The sequence below is a fragment of the Hyperolius riggenbachi genome, chromosome 12 (assembly GCF_040937935.1).
Source record: "Hyperolius riggenbachi isolate aHypRig1 chromosome 12, aHypRig1.pri, whole genome shotgun sequence".
NCBI classification, from domain to species: Eukaryota; Metazoa; Chordata; class Amphibia; order Anura; family Hyperoliidae; genus Hyperolius; species Hyperolius riggenbachi.
This window is the reverse complement of record NC_090657.1, coordinates 46500555-46512651: the sequence shown is the minus strand read 5'-3', so window position 1 is coordinate 46512651 and position 12097 is coordinate 46500555. Positions and strand designations below refer to the sequence as shown.

The window sequence follows — 12097 nt, the reverse complement described above, 5'->3', positions numbered from 1 at the left end:
ATCTCCTCACTAATTTCCAGATACCAACCAAACCACAATTTTAGATCTGCACAGGAGCTTCTTTTGTCCTCTTCTAGAATTACCTCCTCGCATTCACATACAAGACTCCTTACATGGCCTTTCCACAGCCAGGGCTGTGGAGTCGGTACAAAAATCTTCCAACTCCGACTCCTCAGTTTATGAAACCACGACTCCGACTCCGGGTACCCAAAATGGCTCCAACTCCTCTACTCCGACTCCTTAGTCTAATACTTAGCAGTGCTGTGGATTTTGTACAAAAATCATCCGTCTCCTGACTCCGACTCCTCAGTTTATGAAATCAACAACTCCGACTCCGGGTGCCCAAAATTGCCCCGACTCCAACTCCGACTCCACAGCCCTGTCCACGGCACATCCGTCACTCTCCCACCTTTGAAATCTTTAAACGCTCCCTCAAAACTCACCTTTTGCGACAAGCATATTCTCTAACTTAGGCCAAAATCTCAAGTTTTACTCCTTACTAGATAACCTTAACAGACACTGTGCCTGTATGTATACTGCATACCTCCCCAGCTCTCCCCCCCCCCCCCCCCCTCCCCCCTCATTCCTTTACGCTGTAAGCTCGCAAGGGCAGGGCTCTCTCGCCAGTTTTATGTTTATACATTTTATTCATCATGTTACATCTGTCATTGTAATCACCAGTTCAATATTTTGTACCAGTGTCCGTATTTAATGTATATCATTGTCTATCATTTTATACCCCCTTGTTTGTTTTCCTACTTTGTACAGCGCCATGGAATATGTTGGCGCTTTATTAATCAATAATATAGTAAACCTCTGGATATAGTTATCTCAGGCCTTGGGTCCCAGCAACTGCATCTGTATAAATATAAAATGTATGACCAATTCTGATATGGTTAACTTTTGATATAGTAAACTACTAAATCCCTGGTCCCTTGGAGTTTACTGTAAAGGGCTTCTACTGCATTTGATTGTTGTGGCAACATTCCCTGCAACAAGCTCTGTACATGCTGGGCAGTGTGTGCTGTTCTATGGAGAGAAGGGAGCTTTGGGGGTGAGTGGCGTCCGGTAGCACAGGAGACAAAAGGAAGATCTTGATTTTTATTGCGTATTTATATAGCACTACCATCTTCCACAGCACTTCACGTATAGTATATAGGGTCATGTCACTAACTGTCCCTCCAAGTGTAAACCCTACCATGGTCTGTCATCGTCTGTTTCTATTATAATCTAAACCTGGTAACACACATACATCCAGCAATTTGTCAGGCCGATTCCCCCCAACCATTTCAATTTTATTCGAATCAAGAGAGTGGGTTCTAGGATGCATGATCTACAATAATTGTCTGATATCTGGGAGAATCATGTCGAGCAGGATGGAGGATTTTGGTTGACTGTAAAGGAATCGGCTTCTGTTCATATGATTTCAGTTGACAAAGAATCGATTTTTGGATTCAGAGCATGGAGGCACAACAGTTGTCAGATAGGTTAGTGAAGGTGGATCGCATAGGATTCGACTTTTGATCAACCACACTGTTAATTGCCCGATAAAAGTTGATCTCTTATTCGCTTGATGCAAAATCGCTAATTGTATGGCTGCCTTTATAGTTTGCCACCTGATGTTACATAGGGTTTTTTTTTCATAATTATTTGGGCTGAAAAAAGACCAACGTCCATAGAATTCAACCAGAAAACATGTGGCAAAACAATTGATTTTTTTTTTTTTTTTTATTCTTGCCACACACAACATATGAATTTTCAGAAGATCCAAGCTGGTAATCTTTTGGAAATTGATCGTAACTATTCAGTGCAATGCCGTGGCCTATCGATGGACTACTGGCTCCTACTCTGACCCCAATCGCCCTACATTTTCCATCTGGTCTTATCGATACTTAAGGTTGATGTTTGGTCTAAATCGATTGAAAATCATTTGGACCTTTGGGGGCGGGCTGAGTAGATTCCCAGCAGGTGAATCTAATCTGCAGGTAATCTAGGTGCCCACTCACACTGGCAATTGCAAAACGCTAGCGCTAGCATTTTGCGTTGGCAATTTTATCGCAGTAAAATCACTGTACATTCTTCCGATTAGCGCTTTCTAGACATGTAATCGCTCTAGAATTGTGGAATTGCCTGCGATAGGTGGCAATCGCGACGGTGAGATCACTGCTATATATTTAATATTGCGCTAATGCTTGAAAAAGCACTAGTGAGTCGGTGATTAGCAGGAATTGCCCCAGTGAGAACGGGCCCTCATAAAAATATTAATGTACTGGCCCCTTTAAAACCTCCCCAACACACCCCCCCACCCCAAGGGAAAAGGGGTATCTGTTAACCTACCTGTAGGTTTTTGGGTTGGAAGGCTCTTGTATATTATTTGGCAATGTACTATAGCTGTGTATGTGTGTGTGTGTGTGTATCTATCTATCTATCTATCTATCTATCTATCTATCTATCTATCTATCTATCTATCTATCTATCTATCTATATATATATATATATATATATATATATATATATATATATATATATATGATAACCAACTATCCATCATTTTAATACCTGAGATACAGTGCTTGTAAATGGGTTTTGCTTAACCATTAGATACAGTGGCTTGCAAAAGTATTCGGCTCCCTTAAAGTTTTCCACATTTTGTCACATTACTGCCACATACATGAACCAATTTTATTGGAATTCCACATGAAAGACCAATACAAAGTGGTGTACACGTGAGAAGTGGAAGAAAAATCATACATGATTCCAAACATTTTTACAAATAACTGCAAAGTGGGGTGTGCGTAATTATTCAGCCCCCTGAGTCAATACTTTGTAGAACCACCTTTTGCTGCAATTACAGCTACCAGTCTTTTAGGGTATGTCTCTACCAGCTTTGCACATCTAGAGACCGTAATCCTTGCCCATTCTTCTTTATAAAACCGCTCCAGCTCAGTCAGATTAGATGGACACAGTTTGTGAACAGCCGTTTTCAGATCTTGCCACAGATTCTCGATTGGATTTAGATCTGGACTTTGGCTGGGCCATTCTAACACTTGGATATGTTTTGTTTTAAACTATTCCATTGTTGCCCTGGCTTTGTTTATGGTCGTTGTCCTGCTGGATGGTGAACCTCTGCCCCAGTCTCAAGTCTTTTGCAGACTCCAAGAGGGTTTCTTCCAAGATTGCCCTGTATTTGGCTCCATCCATCTTCCCATCAACTCTGACCAGCTTCCCTGTCCCTGCTGAAGAAATGCACCCCCCGAGCATGATGCTGCCACCACCATATTTGACAGTGGGGAGGGTGTGTTCAGAGTGATGTGCAGTGTTAGTTTTCCGCCACACCTAGCGTTTTGCATTTTGGCTAAAAAGTTCAATTTTGGGCGCATCTGACCAGAGCGCCTTCTTCCACATGTTTGCTGTGTTCCCCGCATGGCTTGTGGCAAACTGCAAACAGGACTTCTTATGCTTTTCTGTTAACAATAGCTTTCTTCTGCCCCTTCTCCATAAAGGCCAACTTTGTGCAGTGCACGACTAATAGATGTCCTATAGACAGATTCCCCCACCTAAGCTGTAGATCTCTGCAGCTCGTCCAGAGTCACCATTAGCTTCTTGATTGCATTTTTGATCAGCGCTCTCCTTGTTCGGCCTGTGAGTTTAGGAGGACGGCCTTTCTTGGTAGGTATACAGTTGTGCCATACTCCCATTTCTGAATGATCGCTTGAACAGTGCTCCGTGGGATGTTCAAGGCTTTGGAAATCTTTTTGAAGCTTAAGCCTGCTTTAAGTATCTCAATAACTTTATCCCTGACCTGTCTGGTGTGTTCTTTGGACTTCATGGTGTTGTTGCTCCCAATATTCTCTTAGACAACCTATGAGGCCATCACAGAGCAGCTGTATTTGTACTGACATTAGATTACACACAGGTGCACTCTATTTAGGCCTGGTTCACATTAGCGTTCGCTGTCCGGATTCGCCTGATCGGATCCGGACCGTATACTGTACAAACGGAATGTACATTCCGCATAGCAATGCAAAGTCTATGCGAACGTTCACATGCGTCCGTTCCGTACAGAACGGAGCCGGATCGGATCCGGACTCCGGACACTTTTCCAACATGCGCTATTTTTCGGGTCTGGATCATCCGGCCCACGCACCCGGACCGGAGCCTGACTGCACCATCCAGAAATAGAAACCAATGGGAAACGGAAAGCACAGAACACACTGGCTACAAACGCCTGACGTTCTACCCCACTTTCTATGCGTATATAGCGGCCATTTTGGATGAGGACACATGGGCCAAGCATTTCTGGAGTGGAGCAGCAGTGACTAACGTGCTGGGGAAGTATGTCAGAGGTGGAGGTGAGACCTAAACAGCGGAGGACCTGATTCTACAGGTGCACCTTCTGCTGACCTCCCAGACCCCAACAATTATATAGTTTTATTTATAACTTTTACCAAACGGATCCGGATCGCAGCCGTATACATACCTGATGCAACCGGACTGGATCCGGATCGGAACCGTACGGTTCCGATCCGGATCTGGCCCGGTCATATGGTCTGTTTGGCACAGAAACGCAAGTGTGAACGGGGCCTTAGTCATTAGCACTCATCAGGCAATGTCTATGGGCAACTGACTGCGCTCAGATCAAAGGGGGCTGAATAATTATGCACACCCCACTTTGCAGCTATTTATTTGTAAAAAAAACTGTTTGGAATCGTGTATGATTTTCGTTCCACTTCTCACGTGTACACCCCTCTGTGTTGGTCTTTCATGTGAAATTCCAATAAAATTGATTGTTTGTGGCAGTAATGTGACAAAATGTGGAAAACGTCAAGGGGGCCGAACACTTTTGCAAGCCACTGTACATGCTGTCCAGGTCCCCCCAGCACCACTATTCAGAGCACATGTGGAGGAGCATGCCAAGGATTGCTATTTGCTATATCTGGGTACTGCAGCTAGGCCTCCCAAGAGCTTCAGGACAGCAAGTCCTCTTTTTCCATAGTCAGCTGAACTGCTCATTTGTCGAGCAGATCAGCTGCCCGGGCTGCTAGCCACTAGTACCATTCTGCTGCAATTACATCCAGTCGAAAGGCAGCATTCAGTAAACTGCGTTTGGCACTTGGCAGCTTTGTCCAGCAGCAAAGAAAAGTCGACATGTCTGAGCATGGCAGCCGCCATGCTCAAATGCATGGTGACCGTCTGTCCACCGCCCGTGCCAAGCGCTAGCAAGTGCACGGCTTTTAAACCGGCACTGATAACAGGCGGTAAATTCTCCTTCAACTGCCCGTGAGAGTCCTTCCTAACTTTGGCTAAGTTGTTTTTTATCTGGCCACAACTGGTGCTGGAGATGTCTCCTGGCTTGTTTATTTTAAAGGGGTTCTGTGGACCTTTTTCAAAATGTAATTTAACTGAGTTGTAATGTTCCTTTAATATTCATGAACCTTTTTTTCCCCCATCTTGTTGTGCTGTCTCTCTAAGGCTCCTTTTAAATAATTCGTCTAGTTAAATAGACGAAAATGTTCTTCGTGGAAGAGGCAGACAATACAGCAGCAGTTCCTCCCTGTCTGCCTTTCCCTCCCCCTGCTACTCGTCATCTGATGAGTCATCCCTGACCTTTGTTCGCGTTCCAGAGAGCAGGGGGGAGGAGGCTGACTGCAGTGAGGAGAGCTGCCTTGTGTAGTTTCCGCTCTGCCCAGAGATAGGTGTACAGTACCGCATCTCAGCACCGCAGGATGCGTAACTCCGTGACCGAGTCATACGTCACGGAGGATGTGACTGTTTATGCACCTATGCCGAGCACGAGCGCTTACACGCGCGCAGTTGGGAACGGCTCTCGTGCACGGCAGTTTAAGAAGAGAGGGCAGAAAGCGGTGACCCGGAAGCACTTCCGGAGTCGCATGGGATCGCGGCCATCTTGGGAACAAGTAATAAAAGGTTTATTTTATCATTAAAGTTATTTATTGGCCGTAGGGAGCGCCGAAATTGGGACAGATAAACAGGGGGCATAATGGGGGACACAATAATATGTTTATCAGTGTGCTTGAAAACCACCACAGAACTTATTTAAAGTAATTACAGTATTCATGAATTAAAGCTACACACAGACCTAACAGAACTGTTGCTTATTCTTTCCTTTTGCACATAGGCTGGGCAGTAATCCTGTCTCTAAATCTTAACAGTCTTCCTGGTTGGACCCATTTTTGAGGATTAGTAATTGGCTAAGTTGGATTGGCCAATCACTAATCCGCTCAGCTGTCGCTTAGTGAGGTAGTATGATGCAGAAGATGTCGCTCAGTGAGGTAGTATGATGCAGAAGATGTCGCTCAGTGAGGTAGTATGATGCAGAAGATGTCGCTCAGTGAGGTAGTATGATGCACAGTATGTCGTTCAGTGAGGTAGTAGGATGCACATGATGTCATTCAGTGAAGTAGTAGGATGCACAGGATGTCGTTCAGTGAGGGTAGTATGATGCACAGGATGTCGCTCAGTGAGGTAGTATGATGCACAAGATGCCGCTTAGTGAGGTAGTATGATGCGCAAGATGCCGCTTAGTGAGGTAGTAGGATGCACAAGATGTAGCTCAGTGAGGTAGTAGGATGCACAAGATGTCGTTCAGTGAGGTAGTATGATGCACAAGATGTCGTTCAGTGAGGTAGTAGGATGCACAGGATGTCGTTCAGTGAGGTAGTAGGATGCACAGGATGTCGCTCAATGAGGTAGTAGGATGCACAGGATGTCGCTCAATGAGGTAGTAGGATGCACAGGATGTCGCTCAGTGAGGTAGTAGGGTGCACATGATGTCTCTGAGAAGTAGTATGATGCACAAGGGATCTCAGTAAGGTAGTATAAAGCACAAAATATCTCTGTGTGGTAGTATGATGCATAAGGTGTCACTCTGTGAAGTAGATAGTTGTTTAAAGTCAATGGGGAACCGTCTGTAGAAAAAAAAAGGCAGATACTTCTACCGTAGGAGAGGGAATGCTCTGGGTCCTATAGAACTTTCCCTCTTCTCTTCTGGTGCCCTTGGTGCAGCACTGGCTGTCGTCTTTGAATCCCCCACCACAGGAGACTTCGGGTGTCTTTGGGAGCTGAGTCCTCCTGAAGAGAGGTGGCTTCATACTGTGCACGTGCAAGTGTGCGAGAGAGGCTGCTTGCACATGTGCAGCTTGGAGTGGCTCATCTTTGTAAGCACTCGGGCTCCCTAAAATTTTACGAAGCTTCCTTCGGCAGTGGAGCGAGCAGTATTTGACCAAATTGGTCAAATACTGCTCCTAGAGACATTGCTGCGTCGGGAAAGGAGCTGGAAGGCGCTCTACAAGACACAGAGCCTTCCCTCTCCATAGGTAAATATCTGGCTTTTATTTTATTTTTCTTTTACACGGTTCCTATTGACTTTAAGATGTCTCTGGTAGTATTATGCACAATAGATCTATGATAGTTTTATGTACAAGATATCTCTGTGAGGTGGTATGATGCATAAGATGTCTGCTTGCAGTCAGTAGTATTCTGCGTGGCACGGGGTGAAGCTCTATACACACATACTCTGCATCAAAAACAGGGACCCTGGGGAGCACTATATAAACTTGAGGGGAAACCTGGTAGGCCCATAGCCACTGAGAGAGCGCTATGCAGCAGGTCCATGTGGTGGTGTGGTGTTTTCTTTTGTTTTTATCTTGTAGATTTCAATTTCTATTTTCAGTGTGTAGCAGGAATAGAACCCCAGCTGATCAGATTTCACTTTCATATTTTGGCCATGTGGGTGGCCATACATGAGCGTTCTTTATTCAAGTGAATTGAGCTTCTGATGTCGACTTGAAGCCAATTACAGTACGATCGTTTGCAATTTTTGCAGTCCTGATTGCCAGGGGACAGAGCCTGGTGCGTTTTTACAAGTGTGCAATTTTTGGAAGTTGTGATCAATTTATCAAAAGTGGAAATCACTGGGCCCCTGGAAGATATGAAACCCTAGCTTGCACTAAATAAATGAAAAATACATATTAAGGGCTGGATTAGACGTTCTAAACGACAAGGACAGCAGTTGGTGGTGTTCACATAAAATTTTCAGTAAAACGTGTCTTCTAGTCTTGGACACTACGTGTAGTATCTCTGAGTCAGTTGCTCTTGCTGGTGTTGTGGCTTATGGCCATCAAAAGCCCCAAAAAAGGCAAACAATTGCAAATGCCGCGAATGTCGTTTGGCTGAGGTGAACAGGAAAAATAACCACAATGCTGTTGTACATGAAGCCTTCAAAAGTCCTGAAACTATTGAACAACCTCTAGTGACTTTTCCAACATTAAAAGCCTCACCACAAAAACGATTAGGCCGTCTGAACCAACCCTTAGGGTCAGTCTCACAGTCAAAGTAGGACATTGCAGAGAACATGTTGGAAATTAAAGCTAAAGACTATGAACCAGACATCCTGTTAATAAAATAAAGTGTTGTACCATTTTGTTGTGCGGTTTAGGTTAACAACCTGCATGCAGTGCATAAAAGTGGCTGGGGTTTTCATTTCCCTTGTTTTTCACATTTTAAAGACAGTCTTCCGCTATAAATCAGAGAGCCAATCATTCTGGAATAAGAATGCCAAAGCTAACCGTGCACCTGTTTTCTCACAGCTGTTAATCAGAACTGAAAAAAATGGCTGCGAACCAAAACAGAATCCATCCATGAAGAAGACCAGGCGTCCAAGCTCAGAAGCTCACGAAGCCAAATCCAAACGCAGGCGGAATGACTCAACTAAAGTAAGAGCATCGCCATGCTCAGAGTGTTCTAAGCTCACAATCTAATTCTGCATAAACTATTCAGTTCTTGTAAAGAAGTACTGTAGACTTCTGTTATGTAAACTTTCCCCTCCAGTTGTTGTAAAAAGTAATTGTGATGGGACCATTTCCAAAGATAACTGTGAATTTCATTGCCCGTGGCATGCAACCTCCCAAGAACTTGTTCACCCATTTACTGCTGCATTTGCAGATACTACTACTGCTTACTTCTAGAGGCTACTACTGGGAGACAGGACTTCTTATTCTTCCCAGTGCAGAGGTTGTATTTTAAAGGCATCCAGGAAAAGCCTGTTTGGAGGTGAATAAGCAGCATGTCTCCAGCAGCATCCTCTTGTGTAGAACTTGCACTACACTAGGGCAATGTTCTTTCAGGAAAACTAAGCATCTTACGATCACATGAGTAGAGGTGAGTGTGGGTATGCTGACTATATACTTGGTAGAGGAGGCCATTGAAATAATTTTATTCCTGTCATTGAATGCTGGACTTGATCCTGCCCTGTTTTCAGTTTGTACAATTCAGTTAGTGTTTCCAGTCCTAAAAGCAGACCAGAACTCTTGCACAGCACACAATGAAAAGTCTTTATTCCTCATGTAGTTAATGAAAAAAACTCACCACTGTTTAGACAGATAAACCTTATTGGTATCAGCAACTGTGAATAGACTGCAAAAGAACTCTGTGGCTGCTCTCTGTATAGTAAACCCTGAGGCTTAAGGTCCGTACACACGCCGGACTTTAGGCAACGACGGGTCCGTCGTTGCCTCCCGCTGGGTGGGCGTGCCAGCGACAGTCCGGCGTGTGTACACTCTGTCGTCAGACTGATACGGCTGTTTCTGAGCGATCCGCCGGGCAGATCGCTCAGAAACAGCCGTATCAGTCTGACAGAGCGTACACACGCCGGACTGTCGCTGGCACGCCCACCCAGCGGGAGGCAACGACGGACCCGTCGTTGCCTAAAGTCCGGCGTGTGTACGGACCTTTAACCCTTTCAGTGCCTTATGCAGAAGTGAAACCAAGATTTTTTTTTTTCTTTTTCAATTTAGGATTTAGAAGTGTGAAGACTATGCAGGGTGCCATCTACAGTCCCTTATTACCAGTGCCAGTTACCTGGCTGTCATGCTGAGCTTTTAGCCTTAAGGGTTTCAGTTGTTTTTCAATCATACACCTGCAACAAGCATGCAGCCAAAGTCAAAGCTAACTTCAGGTTTCCTTCAAAATCTAGGCTTCTAGTGGACTATGAAGTAAGTCACATAATTAGATTGTCAAAGCCAAAATGCGAACAGAAAACAGCTGCCAAACATCCAGTGACTGCCTCCTCTCCCTGGGATATTATCGGCATACGCACAGTCCTTTGCACAGTATGGCAATTGTGGGGTTCTCATAACCTGAGCAAAATTAGGCATGAGCAAAATGTGACACGTTTCATAGGACAAAAAACAGTGTAAAATACTACTTCAGTAGTACTTTAAAGGACATCGCAATCAGTTTTCTGAAACCCTGTATATTGCTACAGTTATTGTCACTATAACAGACAGTTTGCTTTCTCGGATACTGGCTGCTTTTTCTGTAAAAATTCTCCTGCCACATTCTATGGAAATGATAAGTAAGGCTCTGACAAGACTAACCAGTTGCAAGCAGGGCCATTGGGTAACTATAAAAACTATATTTTTCACGTTTCGATCGCTTACAGTCGGCAGTTCACATCTGACAGGTTTTAGAGTAGTCCATCTCCCCATGGAAGGTATTCAGTATTTCCTTTATGCCTAGTGCACACCATACAATTTTCTGTTAGATTTCACCATACAATTTTTTTGCTAGATTTTCTGTTAAGATCATTTCCGACATGTCCGATGTTCCAGCCTGATCCTTTCTGTGCTCGATTCTGCATGGAGGACAATGGGAAAAGATGAGAAAAACGAGCAGACGATAAAAGAATCGAGCGTGAAAAACGATTGGAGGTGGAATCGAGCGACAAAATGGAGCAGTGTATGCCCAGTATTAGATTTTCTGTAGACACTGGTCATTATCTCTGGTGCATTGTCTTCTGGTTATCTCCTGCTGAGTAGAACAATGCCTAATTGCTAGGCTATAGTTAGTTAGATCATTTCCAACATGTTGCAGGTAAATCTAACAGAAAATTGTATGGTGTGTACCTAGCATTATTTTTTACCGAAGCACTGTTTGGAAAGGATGTACACAAATACATCAGCCCGCCTGTTTATTTATTTGCACATTTATTTTGGCAGTGAGACTGAGCAATTGGCATTCAGTCAGGCTAGGCCCACACTAGGCACGGTTGCAGGACGGACGCTGCAGTCCGGGATCAGGGGAAGTACCACCAGACCGCAAACTGATCTGTTTTTCAAAAAAAGTGCATCAGTTTTGCATCAGTTTCCGTTTAGTTTTTTTTACCTCAAAAAACTGACAGAAAACGTCTCTATCATTAGGAAGGTAGTGGGAAGATTTTTTTGGGCCACTAATAAAGTTCAGGCTATCCGTTTTTTCATCCGTTTTTGGTGCTATTTTGCCTGTGGAGATGGAGTTGCGTTTCCTCATTGCTTTTCACTACCCATCCGTGTATCCGTGGTCCGTAAAAATGCAGCAATTCCGGACCTTCCGTTCAGGTTTTGAAAACGGGTTCCTGCAAACGCAGACGGATCCGTGTTTTTCTTGGGTGAGGACGGCTGCTATTTTTAACATTAGTATCCAGGACTTCGTTTTCCATCAGGGCTGAAAAACGCAGCCACGGATACATTTCCGGACCTAGTGTGGACTAGCCCTTAAAGCGGACCCAAACCAAACATTTTTTTAAATCAAAATATTTAGTTGCACCACTGACACAGACAAAGGTAAATAAACACTCCTTCAAGCCTATGAGCATTTCAGTGCATGCTTTTCACCCTTCTCTTTTCATAATTAGGATTATACAGGTGACAGCCATTCCTCCATTGCCGGACACCACCTACTCCACCACTTTGCCGAATTCTGTCCCAGCAATATGAAAGGAATGGAGGGGTTGCAGTATTAGTATTAGTTCCACCAATAAATGTAAAATATTTTATATTTGTCATCATGCAGCTGAAAAAAAGGCTGCTATTTATTATAATTTAGAAAATAGATTTTCATTCTGAAATCTTGTATTTTTAATTTGGGACCACTTTAAGTGCTTTTGAAAGTAAAGAAAATCCTGAGAATCCCACCGGAGGAGATGAACTGTTCCAAAAACCTGTTAGATCTGTCTAAATTTTACTGCCTACTGTAAGCGACAGGAGCCTAAGAAAAGTAATTTAAAGTGCATTGTAATCCGGAAGAAATGTGCCGCCTT

The 12097-nt window shown here is 43.9% G+C and overlaps 1 protein-coding gene across 2 annotated transcripts in view; it reads left to right on the top strand.

The window, feature by feature from the left end:
• Positions 1–12097, top strand: part of ZNF281 (zinc finger protein 281) — a 64836-nt gene that overhangs the window by 27362 nt on the left and 25377 nt on the right. Inside the window, exon 2 of one of the 2 annotated variants that reach the window (XM_068264339.1) lies at positions 8610–8735. The exons of the other annotated variant lie outside the window; for it this stretch is intronic. Coding sequence (XP_068120440.1) covers positions 8610–8735 — 126 coding nt within the window. The remainder of the gene's footprint in view (positions 1–8609; positions 8736–12097) is intronic. 2 annotated transcript variants of the gene reach the window in all.